The sequence below is a fragment of the Chrysoperla carnea genome, chromosome 4, assembly GCF_905475395.1.
Source record: "Chrysoperla carnea chromosome 4, inChrCarn1.1, whole genome shotgun sequence".
NCBI classification, from domain to species: Eukaryota; Metazoa; Arthropoda; class Insecta; order Neuroptera; family Chrysopidae; genus Chrysoperla; species Chrysoperla carnea.
Genome location: NC_058340.1, coordinates 13,227,278 through 13,253,545, shown reverse-complemented (window position 1 = coordinate 13,253,545; position 26,268 = coordinate 13,227,278). Strand labels below are relative to the sequence as shown.

At 29.1% G+C, this 26,268-nt stretch overlaps 2 protein-coding genes across 3 annotated transcripts; both read left to right on the top strand.

Annotated features, from left to right (window-relative positions):
- The first annotated feature begins 1,695 nt into the window (after positions 1 to 1,695).
- On the top strand, positions 1,696 to 8,812 carry LOC123297429 (nucleosome assembly protein 1-like 1-B). Of its 2 annotated transcripts, none has more exons than XM_044879085.1 (6): positions 1,696 to 1,798; positions 2,080 to 2,397; positions 4,110 to 4,234; positions 5,449 to 5,891; positions 6,839 to 7,035; positions 8,625 to 8,812. In XM_044879085.1, the coding sequence occupies exons 2-6, from the start codon at positions 2,101 to 2,103 to the stop codon at positions 8,658 to 8,660; spliced, it is 1,098 nt and encodes a 365-aa protein (XP_044735020.1). In that variant the 5' UTR covers positions 1,696 to 1,798; positions 2,080 to 2,100; the 3' UTR covers positions 8,661 to 8,812. The 2 variants fall into 2 exon arrangements, with proteins under 2 accessions (XP_044735020.1, XP_044735019.1); XM_044879084.1 differs by having other exon boundaries at positions 6,839 to 7,078.
- A 2,977-nt stretch (positions 8,813 to 11,789) lies between these two features.
- On the top strand, positions 11,790 to 26,136 carry LOC123297514 (transmembrane protein 131). Its single transcript, XM_044879207.1, has 17 exons — positions 11,790 to 12,026; positions 12,230 to 12,305; positions 12,374 to 12,451; positions 12,524 to 12,647; positions 13,469 to 13,582; positions 16,097 to 16,219; positions 16,670 to 16,833; positions 17,044 to 17,333; positions 18,322 to 18,581; positions 18,657 to 18,830; positions 19,149 to 19,376; positions 19,480 to 19,671; positions 20,809 to 21,046; positions 21,920 to 22,304; positions 22,490 to 24,855; positions 25,365 to 25,606; positions 25,864 to 26,136. Exons 1-17 carry the CDS (start codon positions 11,936 to 11,938, stop codon positions 25,933 to 25,935), a joined length of 5,217 nt encoding a protein of 1,738 aa, XP_044735142.1. The 5' UTR covers positions 11,790 to 11,935; the 3' UTR covers positions 25,936 to 26,136.
- Positions 26,137 to 26,268: the final 132 nt, after the last annotated feature.

The window sequence follows — 26,268 nt, the reverse complement described above, 5'->3', positions numbered from 1 at the left end:
TCGCTTTCTATGGCAGAAAATATGAAACGTCAACAACATTATGAAGGTGGTGTTGTGGAGGGGGGAGGGGCATTGCAGTGAGCAATCGGAAATTAAAAAAGTCCAATTTCATCATTTTTAATTTATTTCAACTACATAAAAAATATAAGTAATATAAATATGTACTATATTAGAAATTTGCACATTTTGTCTATCATTTTGCACGAAAACTATCAGTCAGTTTGTTTTGGCATTAATCCTTAAGGATCTACACTTATTACGAGGTACAGATATAAAAATTTTACACAAGCATGACTCGACCAAATCGAGCTAACATGAAAATTCTGCACGAACTGACTTCTTATCGTAATACCAACAAAATAAGCTGAAAAGTCCTATAAGCACTAAAATCATGAACAAAATCAATCCTCACTACTCTAGTTGCTGAGCATAGATAAAATATAGTAATGGGAATTTCTGAAGTCAAATCCACCGTGGTGGTGATTCAGCAATCATAATGCTAATTTTTGCTTTTTCGATTCTGACCACGCGGTGGCCGCGCAGAATTTTCAAAAATTCGACCGCCCGGCAAAACCTTCTAAGCCTGTCACTGCCGGGCGAGGCCCGAGCAGGTGGCAACTCTACATGTCCACCAAAACAAATTTATGTTTATGTCAGGACCATAAATTACGAACTTAGCTTTTATTTCAATAGAAAAATTGGGATATCGGACCATGGGATTCAAAACTATACAATTTTTTTAATCGTAGTGTACATATGCCGCTATTATTCAAGTTCACTAACCCGGTTTAAGTCAATTGTTACATTCAATAGATGTATAATACACAGAATACACTAAGAGTTTCAAAATTATGCTTCGTAATTTAAGGAGATTGAACTATTATGATTTCTTTTCCTCGTCCCAATTTGTAAAAACTCAGCAGTTTTTTTTCTAAGCAATTTTCAAAACTACTCATTAAAGCATTTAACTTTAAAGAATGTGAATAAGGATTTGCGAAACATAATTTTACAGAGAAGGTGGACAAAAATTATTAACCATTGAACTTGATTAACTGAACAATGCTACTTGTATCGTTAAACCATAAAAGCTATGCTATTTAATTTACAGAAAAACGTCAAAAGAAAAAAATAAGGTAAGTTGTCTTATTCAAAAGAAAGAAAATTGATGTTCTAATGGATTAAAAAGAATTGTATAAGGGATTTATTACAAAATGTACTAAAGTTATGAAACATAATTTTGAAGCACTCTGTATGTCATACATTCATAGTTACATCAAAAGTCTTGCGTTTTTTTAACCAATTCAAATATAATAAATTATAATTGAAACAGTTTTCGCAAATTATCTATTAAAATTTATTTATATTTAGGTAAAAAATGATAACTATTTAAGAAAAACATATTTTAATAAAATTATTATTATGGCACATTCAAGTAGCCGTTGAAATGTCACGTTTTTGAAAATTTGTTTTTTATTAAATGTTTTTTAGATCAACGGTGTTTCTTTATTTTCAGTTTATTCGTATTAGAAAATTAAATAAGTAAAAAATTCAAAAAGGGAATTTTAAATATTTAAAATTGAAATTGATTTTTTTTCTTAAAAATTCGTCTTTGAATTGATTATATTGTGTTTATGTAAAAATTAAAAAAATAAGTCCAAAAAATTTAATCTACAACAAAAAATTTTTATAATTATTTTTATTGCGCATTCGTGGTTTTAATTAAAAGAGGAGGGGTGAATTAAAACGTGGGATATTTCAACCATCTTTCAATTCTCATTCTTCGGACGATAACGTTGGAGTAAGTGTTTTTTCTAATAAATATTTCAATATATTTCAATTCAATTATTTGATAGATTTAATATGTGACAATTATTTTTAGTGAATTAATTTCAAATTTGAAGTAACTAGATGTATTCGATAAATAGTTCATCCATATTCAATTGTTTAAACAATTTTACATGTGCTTTCATGCTGTGAAGGAATCCATTGCGTTTTGTTTGTCATTATTGTTAAGAACTGCGTAATTTTAGTTTTAACGTTGAAAAATTATTGCAATTGTATTTATAATTTATGAAACAGATCTCATCTTAATTAAACATCATGTCAAACGATGCAGAACGCTTTGGAGATGGCATCAGTGAAGGTGACTCTGGTGAAGAAGAGGATGTCGGTGATGAAATTGCAGCACGTATGTTACGGTGTCCTGATGTTTTAGCTGCAATACAGGGTCGTCTTCATTCTGAAATGCTTGCAGCACTTCCTCAATCCGTAAAACGACGTATTAAAGCATTAAAGAAAATTCAATTGGAGTCAACAAAATTAGAGGCACGATTTTATGAAGAAGTTCATGCTCTAGAATGCAAATATCACAATTTATATAGTCCACATTATGAAAAAGTAAGTCAATATTTGTATTTGTTCAACTTTTCCATATTTCATGTGTAGTTGTTTGTTAGTTTTTAAGGACAATGTTGTTTTTGTTTTTTTTGCCGCCAAAGTATAATAAACAGTCATTAATGATTTGAAGTAATCATCATGTTTTATTTAAATTTTAATTTAATGTTTTATTTAATTTAGTTTGGACAAAATTAACACTTCCAATTAAAGCCGGCATATTTTAAATTAACCTTGAAAATGAGATACGTGATTCTATTATAATTTTTAATGATTCATACATGTCATTAAAAAGAAACAATTTCATTCAAGTTTGTTTTAACATTTGTGGATTAACACCCGGTTTTGTACAATTCTAGAGTATCTAAAAAGTAACATTAAATTTTTGTATTTAAAAAAAATTTCTTTGAGATTTTGGACGATAATGAAAATTTTGTTATGCAAAATTAGAATTCAGATCAATTTTTTTTAAGACGCAAAAACACAAACTTAAACAAAGCTGAAAATTTACAGCTTTGAAGTAACTTAGGTATATTGACTTTTTTTTTTTCAAAATTTCTAAAAACGAAGATTTTACATGTAGACTTTGATTTATTTTGTAAATTTATAAATCCTCGAAATATCATTCTGATCATAATACAGGTAGTTACAAACCAAGAAACCGAACATTATTTTTGAATTTATTGGAATTTTAATAGATTTTTTTATTTTAAATTACGATTCGAATTGTTTCGGATAGAATGCAAAAAATCTTTACAAAAACAGAGCATTGCTGTCAAAGACAATAAATGTTTGATCTTTTTAAATAAAGGAAAAGATTCAGCGTAACTTGAAAGATATATTTTGAATGTTAATTAAAAAAAATTTTTATAATATTTCATAAACAAGTTCATGCTCATGATCAATAAATAGAATGGATTTTAATGCTAAGAAAGACTTTTATCTAGCGATAGAAAATTAAAAAACTATATTTTGCAACACCCATACAGGGTTGCCAGGTTTTTTTTCGACTCGCCGCCTACCCGTGGCGCTAAAGTCGCCGCGATTAATTCAAATGGTAAAAATTAAATAAATTTTTTTTAAATTCTGATTTATCAAGAATCTGATTTAGCGCGTGATTCAAATAATGAGTATTTATACGAAGATCGATCTGTGTATCTAGATATATAAATCCTTAGGTAAAATTTTTCATAGCCATTTATTTAAAAAAAAAAATAATTGGAAAAAAATTTCCATTTCATTGTTTAATTTCAAAAGTCGCCCATCGGCGACGAGTCGCCTTCCATAAAATTTTAATCCCCGAGCATTGTCAAAAGTAGCCTAAAAGGCAATTTTTGCATACTTACTCACAAAATTTTTTGTTTGATGAAAACTTACACTCGAACATACGTCCCTTTGTAACCTCGCACCTCTAGGCACGTGCCTAATTTGCTTTATGAATAACTCCTGTGGGGTGATCCACATTTTAGTTCATTTTGAATACAATTATATATTAAAAAAGGGGTAACAAATATTCTCAAGTGACAGTTTCGGTTTAGAAGAATATTTAACACAAATTAATGGCTGTCCTTGTCGGCTATTATTTCATTATTTTGAATATTCCAATACTATAATAAGCTATATCGTAACATCTCGCAAATAAATGATCCCCGATTTTTAATGATCCACCCTATATTTTTCCAATATTGATATTAAAATTTTTTTTTTTTTTATAGCGAGAAACTATTGTAACCGGGAAATACGAACCTACCGAAGATGAATGTGATTGGCCATCAGATGATGATGAAGAAAGCAAACCAAAAATAACAGAAATTGATGAAAAGAAAGAAGACTCCACCGAGTAATTTTTTAAAATTATTTTTATTAATTTATCAATTTCCGATATCTAGTTCATTTTAGGAATGCTAAGAGTTTTAAAATTGATTTGGCATGAAACCTAAAAAACTAAGCTCGAATCATGTTAAAATTCGATTTTATAAACATGTTTAGATTATTTGTCTCCATATGAATCAAGTCTAAATAATTTCAAAAAATAACAAATTACAGGGATTAATATCCCGGTGCTAATCATTCACATCCTTTTTTTGGTTTTAATTTTTAATTTTACTAGTTTTAACTTGAACAGCTAAGCTAAAAAGCAAAACTTCGGAAATTTCAAGATTGTATGTTAATTTTTGCAAATCAGTGGCATTTTAAGACACTAAATTTTATATTATACACGGGATTAGCCATTTTAAACCTTAATTACCGTAAATATTTGTTAAAGAACATTAATTTTTATTTGTGTACTACAAAAATCCTATAAAAATCACTTTCATACTTCGAATTTTTCTGAAACAACTTCTAACTTTTCAAACTTTCCTTCCGCTCTTTAAAAATCCTATTCGGATGAGCATTTAAAGCAAAAAATATCCATAAAAAAGCACTCAGTGTTCTACGATTTTTGCATTTTTCCAGACGACTTTATTCCGCTCCAAACACTTAATAGACTGTAAAAATCACTATCTGACAGTCTATAATCGGTGTCTTGGTAAAATCATTTGTCGTGTTACAATCGGGGCCTTAAAATAGAACTACGATAACAGGCTTAAAGTGAGTTTCAGCTATGTTGAATAAATAAATGGATATTAAGAACTCAAAGCAATTTATGAATGTTAAAATGTATGAATTAAATTTTAATAAAAAGGAACCAATTTTTTTTAGTCTAGGCATTCCATAGACCAGCCACAACTGTTTATGATTTAAGCCTGCTTGTAACTAACTACATGCGATCATTAGTTATTTTTCCAGAAATTTTTCCAGTTTTTTTGTATACGGAAGTAATATCTTACAAGCATTTTTACTTGAATAATTTTGATATCTAGATACATCAGCACCTTTTGTTTTCAAAGGAAAATTCGACATTGATTTTTATTTCTGTTGAGAACAATTAAAATAATACTCACCATGCAATTAGCCTTTGAAATTTTCGATGTGAAATTGTATACTAGTTAAAAAAAAATTATGTATATTAAAAATACAAATAATAAATTATAAATTTGTAAATATTTTCAGAACCAAAAAGTTAGATGATAATGTGAAAGGAGTACCAGAATTTTGGCTAACGATATTCAAAAATGTAGGAATGCTTGCAGAAATGGTACATGAACATGATGAGCCTATACTAAAACATTTAACAGAAATTAAAGTGAATTTCCTTAATGATCCAATGGGCTTCAATTTAGAATTTTATTTTTCACCAAATGAATATTTTACAAATTCGGTACTCACAAAAGAATATTTATTAAAATGCGTTCCAGAGCAAGATGATCCATTCAGTTTTGAGGGTCCTGAAATTTATAAATGTAAGGGATGTACAATTGACTGGCAAAAAGGAAAAAATGTTACAGTTAAAACAATCACAAAGAAACAAAAACATAAATCACGAGGATCGGTTAGAACCGTTACAAAAACAGTGCAAAACGATTCATTCTTCAATTTCTTTTCACCTCCTGTATGTAAGTATAATTTTTCTTAATTTTTATGCATCGTATAAAATTTGCATTTAATAAAAAAAAAAACGAACTTTACAATAACTATTTCCATGTTAAAAACCTTTTTATTGTCATCCAAACCAGATTTTGAAATTTTTTTTCTACTAAATCAATAAAGGAATCTTATGAACATTGTTGTTAGTAGGATTAAAAATTTCATGCCGTGAAAAGTCATGACGTGAAAATGTCATGACTTTTCATGCCGTGTGTTATTACAAAATTACATAGCAGCCAGCATTTTTTCTAAAAAAAAAAACAATAGCGAATTGCGGGCTAAACTAAGTCAAATCGAAAAAAAAATTACTGGCTATGAAATATGATATTATTCTACGCATTTTGCTTCAATATCCTTTTTCTTTAATAAACTGCTGATTTTGATAAAAAAATTTTTAATAGCCTCCATTTTATAGTTTTCCTAGGTTTTAAAAAAAGGTTATTTTTAGTACCTAATAGATGTGGAGTTTCATAAAAAAACTTGCAAAGAGATAGTAAAATATTGCATTTTTCCTAAAAACATAATGGCGGATTGCGGCTAAATTAGGTCAGATCGAAAAAATACTTTCTTTATAGAACATTTTTAAAGTTTAGAATCCGGTACCAGATAGCCCGTTACGTATTTTTTTACCACCCTGTATATATCTACATTTTTCTCTGGATTCTTAATTGTATACCAACCATGATACACTTATTTTTAGTTCATACGGTATCCTTTTTTCCTTGGCTTTCCTTCTTTTACGTAGTCAAACAAAATTCAGGGCAAATAAATCATTCGCAATAGAATTTTTTTGAGGATAGGGGAGTGTTTGGTGGTTCTATACTATGCAGTTTTTTATATCAATCACAGTTCAAACAAGTTATTTTCTTTGGCAGTTCATTTTCTTTTTTTTCAATAAATGTTTATAAATTTTTAGTGTCCGAAGATCCTAAAGCTGAAATGGATGATGAAACAAGAGCCGTACTTACAACCGATTTTGAGATAGGTCATTATATTCGTGAACGAATTGTACCACGTGCCGTACTTTATTATACTGGTGAAGGATTGGACGACGAAGATGATGATTACGACGACGAAGAAGAAGAGGATGAGGAAGAAGACGACGAAGAAGAGGTAAAGTTATTCCATGGAATAAAAGGAAAAACTCCGAGCAAAGGTATTTCTTTATACCTAAATATAAAACGCTAGCTAGTGGCTTGCTTCAGATTTTGAGTTTTTTTTTTACACATTTGCAAGCATAGATCCAAATGGCGTTTTCAACTGTTTTTCAATTTATTTATTTTGTGTGTGTTTTGTGGTAGATCATACTCGTCAGATTATTTATTTTTTTAGTCTAAATTTTAAAAATTCTTACTTTGATGAAAAGTGTAAGTGGAATAATGAGTATATTGAGTCAAAATTTTGCTTCCATTTTCTTCTATTATCAGGTGCATGATAATTGTCCGGTTAAAATACCATAATGTAATGCTAATAATAATATATTATTATTACAAACATAAATATCACCCTTTTAGGCCTTGTTACGATTCGTATTAATTACATAATTCAATTATCTATCTGGCAAATTAAAATTATGTAAGCTGTTGCTTTTTCAAAAACCACTAATTACTAAGAAAAATACGGATTTGCTGGCTTAAGTTAAATTATTAAGTAACTTGATTAAATCGATTTTTCTATAGACTAAAATCGTGGAAAATAGTATATACTACATTTATTGTTTTTCTCCTGTACGCTTTTACAAAAGTGCAAATATGTCGTAGTCGAATAAACACTGGATCTGTTCCGCAGAAATTGTGTACTTCTGAATCTTAAAGTTAAGACCCCTGCGCCATAGGCCCAGTATTTTAAACTTTTTTGTAGGAATGATCTTTTACACCTTCGACCTCTTTATTGTGTCTTCAACTTTCAAATGAATGACTGAAAAATATCTTCAAAAAGTATTTAAATAATTTTGGAAAATATTTAGAAATAATTGCATGAAATTAGTTTCCTATTAAATTTTTTCCTGTATGTTTATTTTTTTATCCTAGCATAATAGCAACTTGCACTCTGTAGCAAAACAAATTCATGTGTGTAAATTTATTTTTGTGATAGAGTGGTTTTGCTTAGTTTTTGCTACTATTTTTTTAAACATTTTTTTGGGAATTGACTATTTTGGTGTTTTTTTATTTAAAATAAAAAAGCAATCCTTGAAAATATCGGTCAAATGAATTAGTATATACATAGATAGATAAAAATATAAATGGAAATTGTTGAAACTAAAATTGGGCGGTTTAAAGAAAAAATCTTTTGAACAATCTAAAGAAAAATACTTTCATACTTCACGATTTTAATCGAATTACAACCTTTGTCAGTTCCCAATATTAAAGAATACAAAAGTATGATTTTCGTGATGGCACCTCTGGCGAACTTGTTTATTTAGTACCTTAAAATAAGAAAATTAAACTTGCTAAGTTTATCAACGTATCCTATCAATTTCTCCAAAGACTTAAATTTAGACCTAAAATAACCTTTTTGAAAAATCATATCCCAGGTTTTTACCCTGAAAAATTAGGTGGGACATTATATTGAGAACACTCACGTGACTACAGCGCGAATATTTTTAAGCAACACCAGACAGTGACACGAAAAACATAACCCTTTCCTTTTCCAAATATATTTGGTAATTTAATTTTAATGTTCGATAATTATTGTTTATACAGGCAATCAACATCAGTGATGAAGAAGAAGATAAATAGCGAATCGTGATCTGCTCAAAATTGTTTGTCGCACAGCAAGTATTTTGATGTTTAAATATCGTTTATTGGAAATATTATAAATTGTTAAGTTATTGTCTTTCATTATCCAAATTTTGTAATTAGCGGCTATACAATAAAATTGTTAAAACAGGTTTTTATTTAATGCTTATTTGAAACCATTGTGTTTGTCTTAAAAAGTATATATGTATTTGTTTTAGTAAAAATTAAATGAAGGGAAAATATTACTAAGTTTATATTAGTTATACTTATACATGTCGTGTAGAATTTCCTGAATAAGTTTTTCACTGCGGTTTATGTAACGTTTTTGTTAATAATCTTGTAAAGGTCGCCCCCGGAGGGAGGGTTCTAGCATTTATTAAGGGTTGTGCGAAATTTCATTGAAGCCCACAGTATATAATGACTTATAATATTGAAATTATGTTCATCAGCGACATCGTGTCGTGCCTAGACAATCAAAAGTAAAATTAAAAAATTTATTTCTCACAATACTCGACCTCTACTGGATCTGCCTGGATATTGTTAACTATATCGCGTTGAATTGCTCGTATCACGATGAGAAGACTAAAGCAAATTATCCTTAACAACATTTCTATTATTAATAACACTTTCTTTCTACAATTAAAACGGGTCAGATTTACAAAAAGTTGCATTCCGAAAATTTTTTGTATCTTTTAAACATTATGAAATACAATAAGACATGCAATAATTAATATATCTCGAAGATTTGTATCTTGGTTTTTAAAGATATAAAAATATTTAAATATTGATTTCTGTGAAAATGTATTTGATGATCTCTTTATTTTCATCATTCGCCAGATTTAAAAAAAATATAGACGGTTGTTTGGAGACCTGAAATCTGAATTTGCATATTCGGGAAAGTACCCTTTCGCCGTCATTTTGGAAAATTATTTTTTTACGTTATGGCCCATATCTTGCGTTGTATTCATTCAAATGTGATGATTTTGATGTCGTAGAACTTGTGTGCGTTTTTTAGAAGAGTTATTCAGACTTAAATTAATGTTAATACGAGCAACCGAAAAGGAAGAAGAAAAGTTTATGTAATGTAATGACAATAAAAATATTTATAATCGGATATAAAAATTGCATCGTTATTCATAAAACATGCACCATAATTAGAACTCCGAGCGTTGATGAAAATATTCAATTTTCGACTTTGGGTTTGGATTGGTCAGCGAAAAAAAATCCAATTTAGGTGAAAGATATATCAAATTACGCATAATTTAGTCCATTTCAAAAAACGTTCTATTTATTAACACTGCGGTGCACTATTTAAAAACTATTGCAAAAAACCGTTACAAAAAGTCACGAAAAAATTTTCGACTTTGAACATTAATAACTTTATTATATTAATGGTAGCGTGAACTTTGACATAAATGGGTTTGAAGATAAAACCCAGGCAAGTCAAACGACATCAAAATTTGAATGAATAAAACGCGAGACACCGGCCAAAGCGTAAAAAAGTCATTTTCCAAGATTGCGGCGAAAGAGTTAATTTGCCAAATACGCAAATTCAGATTTAAGGTCTCCAAAAAACTCCCTATCGAATGAATGAAAAAAAAAAATAGTGCCAAAATTTTTGGGGCACTCCTCTACGATTTACGTAAGTGCACTAGACATTATAGAAACATTCCAATCCAATCAAGAACATACAATTTTTATCGGCTAAATAATGGTCTAGCCATTTAACGCTGAAGTAAGGGTTAGTTGGGTAAGTTAGAAAAATTGGAAGTAAAAACGTTGAAGAAAATACAATCGAATCCAATTTGACATGCTGTTTGGTTTTGAAAATAAACCATAATCCCTGACTTTGAGAGTTGCTAATTTTAACATTGCTTATCTTCTACAGATAATTGGACTTGAAGAAAAATTGCAAGTACTCAATTTTATTTACTACCACTTAAATTTAAACGCAATACGTTGTTGAGTTTAGATAGTATTTGTTTAAAACTCTGACCTTTAAATATAATCAGGAAATACATTTTTGTTATTCGTCTAGTAATTGGTAACTGATAAAATGTTTATCAATTTTGTTCAATTTCATTTTAATATAAAAAATCAACTCATTGATTACCTAGCTCAATTTTTTATATTAAAGAAACGTGAATATCAAGAATATAATGCACAGTCTGTCCAAAGTTCTTAGACCTTAAATGATGCCCTTAGTAATATACAACGCACTGTATATTATGTTATTTAGTCCTTAAAGATCTGCAAATGTTATTGGCAGACCTCTTTTCAGGAATTTTTTTAATGAGTTTTGCATTTTGAAAATAGACCCATTTCAAACTTTGATCTTAACTATAATATTTCGATGGTAGAATTCTTTTTTTTATGCTGACATATCCCATTTAAAAATTTTGAATTGGTGCACTTCATCGTTTCTTCGCTTTATTGTCATCCAGCTTTAAATGAGCAAATGAAAATTTTGCTTCAAAACTTCGTTATCCGCCCGTTTTTTTCTAAGGTCTAAGGTAAGTAACGGTTAATAAGTGTAAGTTTTTAGTCTTGATAAAGCCGCTGATCAAAATGAAAAACTTTTAAAAAATATTAATATTTTGAATTATTTTGTAAACACGTGCATGTCTGTGTATGTCATAGAGGTAATATAAGAAAGGCGAAGGCAACTATACGCGTACTTTTTTTAGGTCTCTCTGTATAACGATCAACCGTTTGGATGGCCACATTACAGTTCTATATTATTACTTCTAGGTTTAGACATACGATCTGAAAATTTCAGTTCGATATCTCCGTGCATTTTCGAGTTAATCACTAGATACTCACTATCAGTATGGAATAATTAGACTATTTTATGAACAACTTAACCAAATTTTTGTTTTTACCGCTAATATTTATAAACGTTACAACCTTCAGGCTAAATTTAATCAGATCATATATGAAATTAATATACAACCGATTTATTACATAAATGTAGGGTATCGTATAAAAATGAATATTGACAACCCTGATGAATTTGATAAAATGAAGCTGTAGAATTAATTCTCAAGACAATTTTCGTATATATTCTAAAACGATATTATGCACAGTTTTATTAAAAAAAAATATTGTATGCCATAAAAAGTAGAAAAAAGTGTGAATATGAAATAAGAAAACAGGCATAAAATAACATAATTAAATATTTATCAATCAATGTGACTTTATATTTAAGTAGTGGCCCTTCAAATAAAAGAAATCAATCAACAGCTTTATGGTGTTATTATAATCTTGATATAAAAATGACACACAGAGCTTTCCTATTTTACTTTACATTCCTGTTGACAATATTTGAACAAATTTGTATGACACATATGTCGTTTCAGGACAATGGTGAGCTTTAACACAAATAATTTTGTTGCTTATGTTCCAAATGGCCCATTCATGATCTAATGTTTCATTGTTATTATAAATTTTTTAATGTCTAAAATGTCATATGCATTCAAGGAATGTTTATGTTTGAAATGCTTATCCCAAACTCAATACAATTAATGTATTTTTTTATGTATTATTTATTCGTAATTTGTTGCTTCTAGGGTCGATTCAAGGCACAAAAGAAGTTCATTTGTTTTCTGAAGATGCACATAAAGAATTTTCAATATCAGGATCAAAGTTTGTATTATCCTGCATTCATAATCTTATATCAATTAAAAATTGATTTTGTTATTTTTATTTTGTAGTGTTATTCAAAATTTGGATAGCCGTAACTCCAAAATTTTTCTAAAATTTGAACCTGATATTTTAGATTTTAAGCAAAGGTTTGTTATTCATTTTTTTAAACTTTAAATCAATGTTATTTTTAAATTTAATTTTCTGGTATATTTTTTTAGAATTCTTGGTGTTCCCTACCATGAAAAAGTTACAGTAATTAACGTAGATAGTAATAAGACAATAGTAATGAGTTCTATATCGGGGAATACAGTACATTTTCATAGTTCGTTCTTTGAAGATAAGGTTTGTATTATGAATAGAATCACAATATTATGATTTTTTGGTCGCTAATGATGGATACAGTTCGAATCTCTCATATCTGTTTGACTCAAAAAGTGATAAAGATGGCAGTTAGTAAAGTGACTAGAATGTCGCTAATGTAGCAAAAGATGTTTGATGTGAATTTCTCTATCCTCTTCTAACAACTTGTTTAGATCTTTATCTTATTCAGATTACTTTGAGCCACGAACCCATATAACAAGGACGTGAAATTCGAGTGGAGAGGGTAGTAGGTAAAAAGACACCTATCTGGGTGAGGTCTAGTCCTCGGTCGTTGCGTACTTAACTCTGCGCATCAGGCTGTCTATTGTGTTCAAACAATGCAAGTAATTAAAAACAATTTCAATTATATAAACATCGGTTTCTCTCTCTTTCGAGAGAAAGACAGCCGGATGCGCAGTACAAAGTACGCAACGACCGATGACTAGACTTCGCCCAAATAGGATCGCCTCGGCATAGAAGTTTCACGTTCGTGTTATATGGGTTCGTGTTTTGAGCATTTGTATTAAAACTTATACTTTTGAAGTTTTGATACAGCAGCGACATCCTTAATTTCTGCTTTTCGATGAACATTTTTTATATACAGAGATCCATAGATTAAAATAAAAATAAAGTAAAATAAATATTTTAATGTTTGTGTAACCAGAGCCTAAGATGCTACTTCTTAAAATTTTTTTTTTTTTTAACCAAAAATTAAAAAATTGGCGGCCTAGAGATCATAATATTTCTTTTTATTTGTCAAGATGATGAATATAATTATTTTTTTCTTATAAATTTATTTAAAGGTTATACCGCCAAAAGGTAATACAACATTTAATGTTGTATTTTTGGGTCGACAAGAAGGTGCTATTGAAAGTATATTGCTTATTCATACTTCTGAAGGGAGTGTTCAATATAAAGTAAGACATAAAGTTTTAATGATGTAAAATTATCCTTTTTTAATATAACAGGTAATGCATCTAATAGGGTATTCTACTAAGTTTGAAAAAGTACTTCAAAATGTTGATTATCCTTATAAAGAGCTACAAAAAAATATATTTCGGCAAAATAAACACGTTTTTTATACCATGTATATGAAATATACATAGTATATTAAGTTTAGTCCCAAGTTTGTGACGCTTAAAAATATTGATCCTACGAAAAAAATTTTGGTATATTTGTTCATAAAATCATCTAATTACTCCATTTCCGTCTGTCTGTCAACACGATATCTCAAAAACGAAAAGAGATATCAAGATGAAATTTTTATAGCGTACTTAGGATGTAAAAAATGAGGTCGAGTTCGTAAATGATCAACATAGGTCAATTGAGTCTTGGGTCCGTGGGACCCATCTTGTAAACCGTTAGAGATAGAACAAAAGTTTAAACGTAAAAAATGTTCCTTATCAAACAACTTTTGTTTGACACATTTTTTCTTAAACGTCACTAGAATTGACGAACTTTTTACGAGTATAGTTCTTCTCCATGATCGTGTCTCATCCTTGGAAAAACCGCAAAGTATATATACAGGGTGGGCCATTTTAATATATAAATCTAAATATCTCGTTTTGTAATTAACCAATCAAAAAATAACTTTAACAAAATTTGCAGAGTTTGATGGGGAACATCATGTTCTGACTTCAGATTGAACCTAGTCCTTAGGGTTTCTTTAATAGCCAATTTAGATTCTAAACGGTAAAGGTTAGAATAACACTTTATGTTATAAATTTGATCCGCATAAAAAAACCAACAATTTTTTTTTAAAACAGAGGAATCATCTTTCTAACTTGAAAGAGTTATTCTATTTCTTACGTTTAGGATCTAAATTGGCTATTAAAGAAACCCGAAGAACTAAGTCCTGTCTGATGTCAGGACATGATGTCCGCCCCCTACAACTTTTGTTGAAGATATTTTTTGATTGGCTAATCCGTTTTAACTTATAATGAAATTGTGTATAGTCTTGTTGATAACATTTTGTATATCAGTATTTCAATGGCTAAACTAATTAGCAACAGTGTGTATGTATGTACGATAATTTCTTGATTTGGTATCTATAATTATATCAAATTAAATGAAAGAACGGATGTGTAACCACAACATAATATGATAATAATATGTGTATACAAATATTTTTGTGGTTACTTTGTCGTAATTTGTATCGATTGTTGATTTTATTTTTTCCATCGCTCTATATATTTTGATTGTTGTTTAGAAAAGATATTGTAATTGATAAATTTAACGATAAAAATATATAATCTTTTATACGCCGAATATTTATTTTGATCATAATTGACGAAACAATGAGTTTACCCATATAATCGCAATATAGTTAGAATTAAATTTAAACTAGTCGAAAATTTTATCTTCTTCAACAGTATATTTAGGATATTTACAACAAATGCATCTATCAATTATTTTGATTAGGTTGTTTATAATGGCGAATTTATGCGTGGTTTTACGACGGATTCCATTACTCGAGGTAATTTTCTTTTAATTATTAAATAGCTGTTATCCTCTCGATTTGAAAAATAATTCCAAGTTTGGGATCTTTTATGAGACAAAACTTATTTCGTTTCTACTCATTTCTCATAAGAAAGTATTTATGTATTTAAACAATAAATACTTTATGTTCAAGATATTTTAATAAATATATCATCTTTGATTTCCCATCGCTTCCAATTTATGTTAAAAAAATGTAGCCACTCGCGTATAGATGTTACTAAAAACTTTCTTACTATCAATGGTGGGCGAAGGAGTATCATACATCAAAACCGTCAGTCAGGGCATTAGATAGTTGTGAAGAAAATGTGTAGTTTTAATTTCATTAAGAGGTCACATTTTAATTTCATAAAAAACACATTTTTTCTGAAATTGTTAAACGATTGCGACGTTCAGGTATCATTTTGACGACAGAAAACTTGTTTTTCTGGGGTATTTTAAATGTTTACTGACCAATGAACAAATAACAGTACGGAAAAATTACTACCCGTACTGTTATGTGTTTTATTGCCGGTTTTATGTCAAACGCTACTCACTATTTTTGACAATTTCAGAAAAAATAGTATTTCTTAGGAAAAGCACACTCAAAAAAGAAAAAAGATATAGAGCTGAAATTTGTATAGTGTGTTCGGGGCGGGGCGTAAGAGGTTTTGTAGGAACTATCTTTAACCATAAGAGATACATGAAAAGTTTTAATGCAAAAAAATAATTTTCTCCAAGACCATAAGAAGGTTGAAAATTTTTAGATAGCTTCGGCCGTTGAGTCTGTTGATTCTAGTTTCATACCAAATCTATCCGATTATATTAAGAGGATCAATTTTTGGGGGAATGAAAGTGTGGAAAAACTTTTCACAAAATAGGTGTTGAAGAATAGAGAATTTAATTTTTTTTAAAATTAAATATGTCTTTGTAAAGTATATTATTACTTTTTTTAGGTGAAAGGTATAAGTGCAGCAAATCCATATCGTTTGCGGCCATTAGTAGATATTCGGCTTCCATTAAACGCATCTTTTTCACCATTAATTTATATGCATAATCCTCATTCGACTGCAATACAGGTATGTAAAATTATTATTTAATCTGTATACCGTGAACAAACAACAATAATGAATTTATAAACATTTAATAAGTCCACGTATGAAAAATTGCCACGCGAATTCCTTTCAGATTCTTGTCTAGAGAATACAAAAACAGTAGTAATTTTGAAAAACACTCATCCCTAGGCATGAATAATTAATAAACATTGGGTCACCCAAAATTATAATCGTTCTAAATAATTCAGAAATAAACGAGTTTAAAATTTCCTATCCATTCAAGTTTACTTTGTATCATTGAAATGTCTGTAACTCAAGCAATTTTTGTAATTTTAACTTCAAATTTTCATTCGCGCATTTTGAATGTGCGCAAACTTTAAAAATAGGAGAAAAAATTGTCTCATAAGCATTCTCACGTAAAATATTATCATAAATTCAGGAAAGTGGGTAAAATGTATTTTCTTTTTCTTTTAGATAACAGAAGTGTACAGTAGCGGAGGTGAATTTCATCTAGAATTACCTACAGGTGAACTGGAAGGACCTAAACAAATGTGGGAAATTCCACCTTATCAAACTCGACCTGTAATTAGAGTTAGATTTAATGCAAGAACTGAAGCTAATCATACTGCTTATATCAGGTAAATTTTATCATAATCCTTTTAGATCTACAGAGAATAAAATAAATAACGCTGATTGGCATATAAAAACAGCATCCATATAATTACGTTTTTTATTTATCCACGACGTTTCGGGGTATTTATGTAATTAGCCAACCAACTTTATTTATCAATTTTGGAGAAACACCCTTTTCTTATTTATAACAATAAAATAAATAACATTTATTTTAGAATAAAACTTAATAAAAGTGAAGAAGTATTAATTGTACCATTAGAAGTAGAAGTTGGATCATTTCCTGGTTTACATGCCTCACAAGGTGGTGTTGAGTTTGGTGTTGGTGGATCTTTAGATCCACCTAAAAAAGTCAAATTGTTATTACATAATACATGGAAAAAATCAATTCGTATTCATAGTATTGTGACAAAACCAAATAATAATGTGATCAGTATCGACTTCCAACCAATTAAAATACCACCTCTTGGAAAAACTCCAACACTTGCAGGTTACCTAACTATAAATTGTACGTGATTATTATTATTTTTACTTACAGGTTAATAATTAAAGTTTATAATTAATATACTTAAATGCTTTAGTAACAGTTAGTAAAATTGGTGTTAAACTCCGAACAGGAGTCAAACTAGAAAATAATAGTTTTAGCAAATGAAATTTTATACGAATGTTGTAGAGAAAGGAATTGTATAAGTTCTGACTTTTAGGATGACCTTGACTTTCAAGGTTACTGAAAAATCAACTCCTTGAAAGATATATTATCCACAAATGCTCAGATATAATAGTTTCGGGATTCTTAACTTATAATACAATGAATAAGCCGAAAAAAAAAGTGTCGAAAGTGGAAAAAAGAGGAACAGCACCGCTTTTAATAAAGCTTTTTGTACCGTGTTAATAGGACCCCAAAGAACATTCATCAATCTTAACCTAGGCAGAAGGAGGCATAGGTCTCCAGCGGGAAAAAAATCTTGCCATTTTTGATCCTATATTTCACTTTTTGACACATAAATGGAAAACTAAGTATTTATCGTTCAAATTCGTTCGTTTGAGAGAAAGGCAGCCTGATGCTCAGTACAAAGTACGCAACGGCCGATGACTAGACCCCGCCCAGATAGGCGCTGTAAATTCAGACACGGGCCCTTATAGCTCAACATAGTTATATGGGTTTGTGTGATGCATATATCTTCAAAAGAATCAGTTCTATATATATTCTCAAAAACACCTGAACGCATGCTCAATTATATTGCCTTTCACACCGCCATTTTCATTTTCGGTAATCACTGTTGCCAGATTGTGCTACTTTTCCCAATTTAGGATATTTTTTATATGCATTATCTACTTTAAAAAATAGAATCTTTTTTAGCAACTTTTATGGTAATCAAAATTGAAATCGTGTTTAAATTTTTCGATTTGCAATATTTTTATTACAAGCTTTAATTATTAACTAAAAATATGATATTATTTATAATTTTTAATCATTTGGTTAACAAAAATTTCAGGGAAATCAGCTTATGATTTAAAACAGTTTTTCGGTCAAATTATTGTGAAAAGTAAACAAATCCCATACGATATGATTATCCCATATTGGGCTACTATGTATCCTGGTGGACTTGTTTATAATTCATCGGTCGCTCAATATTTATCTGATAAACGATCGTTAGATTTAACTCCAAGAAATTTTCCGGTTACAAATTTTTTTAATTTACCTGTGGCTATTATAAACGTTACTTTACCGTTGGAAGCAAAATCATATTTTTTGGTAAATTTTTTAATCTGTAAAATTTTTAAATAATATTTTTAAGTAATGTTTTTTTTTTTTTTTTCTTTTATTTAGATACAAAATTTTCAACCAATTGTCATCCAACCAAATAAAACAGCAAATTTATTTAGTTTGAAATGTATTCGAAATAATGTCGCAGAATTTCATTTTGAATCTAATATTATAATTTATACTAATATTTCTACAATTAAAGTTCCACTCTTGAGTTATAATGGAAAATTAAAAAAGGTAATGTTTTAAATCAATTATTTTTTAGGCTGAATTTGTATTATTTACCATATTCTTTATGAGAAAAATCTTGATAATAAAAAAATACACATCTTTAAGAATACAAATGCGATCAATATTAATTAAAAATCATAATTATTTTTTTTGAGTGTGTGATGGGTGAAAAATGGCTCTTATATTCTATATATTTTTATTTTAACACGATTTTTTACTTGTCCTTTTGTTTTCCAAATTTTATTATAAAAAAAAAAATTAATTTTAATAAATCTGAAATAAAATTCAAGGTGATTTAATGATTGTAAATTATATATTTTTCAGATAATTCCATTCGTTGACCCAAATGAAACAGTTTTAGATTTAGGTTTAGTGGGTAATGAAAATATGAAAGAATCCTATTTAATATTTGCAAATAGAAATCCAGTGGATGTGAATTTAAAAAAGTGGAGCACGGATCTAAAAAATTCAGAATTTTCTTTAGTGGGCTGTAATTCGGGAAATATTACTGAAGCTATCATGAATTATTCTTTTGAAAATTTATATTCATGTGTAAGTTAAAAAAATTTTTTTCCTGGTTTACAAACAGTTATGTAGACATAACGATTAGACAAATTAAATTTAAAAAAAAAAAAATTTGTTAATAATTTTACAGAAATCCATAAAACCAAATGAGTATGCAGTGTTTCTATTATCATTAAAGGCGCCAAGCATGGATGGTCAAGTATTAGGTGAATTAAGTTTGGAGACAACATTTGAAAGAATTTCAATTCCTGTAACAATTCGTACGGCACCTGGTAAATTAAGTATTGAACCAGAACGAATTATTTTTGATGAATGTTTTCCTGTAAGTGTTTTAAATTCTTAAAAAAACGCAAAAGGTTTTTCAGCCAAATGGGGTTTTGAAATAAAGAGGGTTCCAATAAGAACGCCGGTTTTGAGTTTTAAATAAAACATGTATATTTGTGGCAAAAATTTGAAACATTTATTGAAAAATGAAGTAAACATCATAAAGTTATGAATGGAATAAGACAAATGACCGCCTCGGCTTTGCTGGCACAGACGCAATCATTTCATGAAATTTTGAAGGACTGGGTCGCATAAATTTTGCCATATTTCAGTGATACAGCGTTGAATTTTCATTTTTAAAACTTCAATCTTGGTGGGTTTATTTACATAAACTTGTGGCTTTAAAAAACCCCCAAAGAAAAATCCAAAGGCGTTAAATCGCATGATCTGGGCAACCAATGCCGATTTCCAAGACAAGAAAAACACGACCAGGAAATGACTCACGCAGTAATTCAACAATTTCTCTGGCTGTATGGCATGTTGAAACCACATGCTGGTCTTTCAATCTACCAAAGATTCAATGCATAGTGGTTGTGGAAACACCAATTTCCTGAGCTTTATGCCGAATTGATGTGGTTGAACTTTCAGTCGAATTTTTGCTCAAATTGTTCCCAGTTTGTTCAAATTTTTCATTAATCTGCTTACAAGGGCTTCAATTTGGATGGTCCATAATTGTACGTATTTTTCGATCTGAGGCTGCAAAACTTTTACCATTTTATAATCATTCTTCATACTGAGAATTCGTTGTTGTATATTGTAGCTCTCCATTTTACTTAACTTCAGCTCTCTACTAACGGGCGGCTAATTCTTTTTTAATATCAAATGATGAATCTGCAATTCATGTATAGTTCAAAACTTCTAATTGGAACATCAATTATTTATTTTCATTCTACCAATAATAGTAGCTTAATAAAGCTTCTGCTAATATTAGCAAATAGTAAGGATTAAAAACGAAATTAACGCATAGAAATAATCCTTATTATAAATAACTTATCGTTATCAGACGTGAATTAAAATATTTGTTCGATTCAATTTGACTGAAAATTATTTTGTTTGGAATCTTAAATGCTATAAATTATTTTTGTGATTTTCGTTTTTCAAACACATTTTCATTTTTGATAAATTTACTTTTTAGAATACAATATGCAAACAAGTTTTGCGTATTCATTCAACATTTTCAAAGGGAATGAATTTTCTACGATTAAATAGTTTGCCGTTTGATTCTCGTTTTTCATATGAATTACCAAATAAAACTGTTGAAGATTCTTTACATATTTCACCGAGAATATCACGAATTGTTGCACATTTGTACTTTGATCCATCATTAACTTGTGCTCCATACTGTTATACAGGATTCACATTGAATTCTACAGGTACGTTCAATTTGAATTTATAAATATAACCACAACGTCTAGCAATCGGATCTGGATTTCTTAAAAAATGTGAATGAAAATAGTTTAAAAATCAAGGATAAGTTCTAAGGACAAGTTATCGGGTAATTCTCTCAAATATTTTGAAATTAAAAATATACGTTGTGTCCAGGTTTTTATTACTATGTTTGTGCTAATGTGATGTATACTGGATTATTTACAAACTAACTTCACCAGCTTCACTGGGCTTAAAACAAAAAACCATCGCTTTACAGCCTTCACTTTTCTTGATATCACTTATCCCACTTCCATCAACACTCGAAGGGATGATTTTACACAGCTAAAATATATATGTACAGTTTTCAATTTTTATAAAATGTAAAATAGTCATAATTCATCGAGTATTTCAGAAAAGATGAATTTTTTTACATTTATTATTTTAAATTTTATAGAAATCTTTAATTTATGGTTGAAATGATATGATTATCTTTATAAATTATAACTCATGTGTTATTCTGATGTATGAGCTATATTGTAGTAGTTTTATTCAAATCCATTTGCTAGTTTCTCGTGAAAGCGTAGCAAACAAACAAACATCCTTACTTTCACATTTATAATATATGGGATAAGGATTTTTAGCAATTTTTAAATGACTTGCTATTACACGTGGATCTCCTTGAGTATTCAATTCAATAATTACATCATTAGTCTCTATTTACTTACGCTTAGTTATCAATCTTACCTGTTTCTTTTTGAAATCTACAAACAATAATTTTGATCAATTTTATTATAAGTGTTAAAAAAGATCAAACTGTTAGATGTTATTAACATGTTATATTAGTTTTGTTATACTTACTGATTATAGATAATTTTTAGTGGGCACACAATGGTTAAAAACTTTTACGTTATTACATTCCACATTGGAATTTGACTTAAAATTATTAAACACAATGTATGGACGATATTTAAACATCACATCGAAAGGTTTATCACGATGGCAAAATTTAACATTACGTTTAGATACAACAGAAGTGAAAGATTTTATATTTAATACACGTGTGAAAATTACTTGGCCAAGATTGTTAAGTAACTCTTCATCTGAAAATAAGAGTTTTCTTATGTTTCCAACAACACAAATTGGAAATGTTTCTACACAAACATTAACATTCCACAACCCATCATCATTTCCTATAGTTTTACATTTAGTCATGGAAGCGGTCTATCCAGGTGGACGAAAATTGTACGAACAATTGCCAAATGGGTATGTTTTTTATATTTTTGGATATTTTTTTTTTCTTAGTTCAAGCTTGTCATTTAAAAAAAAATGTTAGCTCAGTAGTAACGATAAAAATATCAATAATAAATATAAAATAATATGCTTAGTTAATGATAGCTGAACTATTTTCTGCAGAACAATTTAAAGATTTTTTTTTTCCAATTTTCTAGATTTAAAAGAATATATCCAAATACATCTGGAGTTTCATCAACAACGTTTTACTTTGATATGGAACAATTACAAGAAACTTCAAATTTTGCTCAAATACATAACGTATCAAAACACACAGACAGTGTACTACTTGTATTGGATGCTGACAAAACAGTTGACGTCACAATACATTTTAACGCAACTAGTCCTGCATTAAAATCAACTTTACTGTATATCCGAAATAATTTAACTGTCATAGAAGTAGTACGCCTTGTAGGTCAAGGTGCTTATCCTGTATTAAAATTTGGCAATCGTAAACCAGGCTCATTAACACCATTAATGTTTGAATTATCGGATAAACATTTAAAAGATTGTGAAAAAGAACGTTTACGAAAAAATCCATCACCGAATTTAACTGTAAAACGTTCATTTACCGCACGAAATGTGGGTGATGTTTCCATATATATTAAAGGATTTTATATAAATGGCTATCCATGTGAAGGATTTGGATTTAAAATATTAAATTGTGAACCATTTAATTTACCACCGAACGAAACTAAAAAAGTGGATATTGCTTTTACACCGGATTTTACATTAGCTAAAATACAACGCACATTAGTACTTGATACTAGTCTAAGTATACAAGTCAATTATACATTAATTACAACAGTACCACCGTATTTTTTAGCACCTTGTTCGACAGTATTAGGACGACCTTCATGGGAAAATTTATTATATTATATATCGATTAGTTTTATGTTTTTTTTATTACTTTGTGTTTTGACTGGTGCATTTTTAGAATCAGATCGTATAATACAAACAACGGTTACAATCTTAACTCGAGATTCGTTTGTTATGCAACAACCATTAGATTTACGTTTAATTGGTACAACAAAACATGACATAAAAACAAAAACGGATCTTGATCCGGAACCAAAATGTGTACATCATTCTCCGAATAATAATGATGAAATCAAATTAAGTAAAAATAATAGTAATTCTAATTTAATTATGATTGATTCGTCGCCGGTTGTGAAAAATCGTAAATCCGTTGTTAATATATCGTCATTTAATTTATCATCAAACAATAAAAATACTAAAAGAAAAGTAACGAAAAAAATTAGTAATGAACCACCTCCTCCACCACCTCAATCATCTGAAGTACAAAATAAAGAATTAAACAATAAGAAACAAGTGAGTACAACGCTGAATAATTTACCTGAAAAAGTTGTTATAACAAATATAATTCGAAATAAAACTAATACATCGCCTGTGAATAATCGTAAAATAAAAATTGAAGAACCTATAGTTAAGAAAGAACAAAAATCGCACACTAAAAAACAACTTACGAAGAAGAAATCAATTGATGTACATTGTTCAGAAGAAGATACGTCATCGACGACAACAGAATATTCAAATAATGAAGAAGGTGATAAAGAGAATTTAACAAAAAATGACAAAAATCGTAAATTTATAACTAAAAAATTAAAAGTGAATGATTATCGAGATAGTTATGAAGGTGACGATGAAGATAATGAGAAAAAAGTGGTTTCAACAACTCATCATCATCAATGGAAACTTCGTTCATCTGAAAGTAAATCATTAAATAAAACAAATTTTGAACCAACAATTCAAACAAATGATATCAAACAAGAACCGTTACAACATAAACGTGGAAATCGTAATAATAATCGTGACAAAAAAGAAAAAACCGTACCGAAGAAACGTACTATTGATAAGCATCATATTAATGGTAAATTAAATACAATTTTACCATCGGATACATCAAAATATGTAAATACTTTACGACCGACATCAACGATACCACCAACAAATTGTTGGGGTGAAAATAGAGCACGATTTAGTGATGTAGTCGCTGGTGGTGATACAAGTACAAATACGTTAAAAGAAATAAAAAATATTACAGATTCATTAAACAACACACAATCGAATTCATTATTTAGTTATGATCATATTCGAACAACAGATGTTGATAACACATTACACAATACACAATTGGGTCCAATTGGTTCAAAGAAATCACATGTAAATATTTGGGAATCTGTTCCAAATACTAGTAGTAATGTACAAATAGCAACTGGTTCAAATTTAAAAACATCGCCGTCAACTCTTGTGGATACAACATCTACTGGTATACAACAAAATAATGAGAGTTTCTTTGCCAATAATTATTTAGAATCGTCTAGACAATCGTTGGATGGTAGTTCATGTTTGGGTGCTAATACAAGTACAAATAATAATAATGCATTAAATTATACAAATGATATTTGGGATACACGCACATCTGCCGCAATGATGACTATGCTTCATAATTCGGCAAGAAGTATGTTAGGTGATTATACTTCACATCATGCTAATTATCAGAGTAAGTATTTTTATACCATGTATATATGAAATATATCAAGGTAAACTAAGTTTAGCCCCAAGTTTGTAACGCTTAAAAATATTGATTCTACAAACAAAATTTTCCTATAGAGATTCATAAAAAAAACGTCTATATTTTACTTTTTAAAAAAATATCATCTACCACAACTGAATGCAACACTTAATTCAATCCGATTTTATTTCTTTAGTTGAAGAAGTAATATATAATTTTAATCGAGAAGGAGGTCCAGATATTTCACTAGGTCGTCTGAATTGATGCTATTTAACGTTTTAGTTTCTTCTCGAGTATGTATACCTCAAGTTAAATGATTAACTAGTAGAAATCGGTTTATTTTAACAGCTTTGCTAGTCAGTAAGTTGGTCAATTTGCCTCATAAGTTCTAATCGACATATTCTTGACTCTAAAATACAGTATTTTTTATTAGTTCATAAATAGAGGATTACTTTTAGTTTATTTTTAGTGTATTAAAATAAGTACGATTTTGTTAGATAATTGGACTGGAAATAATAGTCTTTGGGGAGACAGCACGTTTTTACCACCTCCAGTTGGTGAAGAACGGCAACAATTGTTCCAACAGCAGCAACATCATATGGGAGGTATTGGAATAGGCGGTAGTTCATTGTGGAATGCGTCACCTTGGACACCCACTGCAACAATTGCACCTGATACACCTACAAGAACTCCTCCAGGATTCCCAGCCCGTCCACCACAGCGTGAAGATGAAGTTGATGTAATATTTTTATTTAAAAAAACACTTAATTATCCAGTTACAATAGGCACAATAATAATAGACTTATTTCGAAGAAATTCCGAAGAATTAAACTGAAAAATCTTCAATAATTCGAAGGTTGCTATCAATTTTAGACTACTGCTATTGAAGTAAAAGTACCAAATTAAAATTATATGCCGGAATTTTTTGGAAGTTAAAAGTCTATTATTACTGCATAAAATTATCTTAAAATAATGTCCCATTTTTCTTTTTTACAGCGTGAATTAACATTTGATCCTTTTCGTTCATTGAGTAATATTTGGAGTCCCCGAGCACCACCTTCGTCTTAAAAAAAAATCTGTCTGATTTTAGTATTATTATATGAAGAATTTATGCCAAAGAATGAAATTTTTTTTCAATTATTTATCGGAGTTCATTTTTTTTCTCTTTTTCGTTTGATATTTCTAGATGTTTCTGTTTTTGTGACACTTAGATTTATTTAACCCTCTGATAGTACAAAATACTTTTTTTGATCTGGTTAGAAAATTAAATAGCTTTCGGTTTAAATTATTAAAATAACAAATGCAATACAAATATTTTAGAAAAATAACTAAACTTTAAAAGTAATATTTATACAGGGTGTACCATGAAATTTTATTGCCATTTTCCGAAGGTAGTTGTTT

Excerpts from the sequence above, each read along its gene's own strand:
- LOC123297514 (XM_044879207.1), top strand. The coding sequence starts at position 11,936 with ATGACACACAGAGCTTTCCTATTTTACTTTACATTCCTGTTGACAATA. Across the intron at positions 12,027-12,229 it reads TATGTCGTTTCAGGACAATG|GGTCGATTCAAGGCACAAAA; the intron begins GTGAGCTTTAAC and ends TGTTGCTTCTAG. Across the intron at positions 12,306-12,373 it reads TTTTCAATATCAGGATCAAA|TGTTATTCAAAATTTGGATA; the intron begins GTTTGTATTATC and ends TTTATTTTGTAG.
- LOC123297429 (XM_044879084.1), top strand. The coding sequence starts at position 2,101 with ATGTCAAACGATGCAGAACGCTTTGGAGATGGCATCAGTGAAGGTGAC. Across the intron at positions 4,235-5,448 it reads AAGAAAGAAGACTCCACCGA|AACCAAAAAGTTAGATGATA; the intron begins GTAATTTTTTAA and ends AAATATTTTCAG. Across the intron at positions 5,892-6,838 it reads TTTCTTTTCACCTCCTGTAT|TGTCCGAAGATCCTAAAGCT; the intron begins GTAAGTATAATT and ends ATAAATTTTTAG.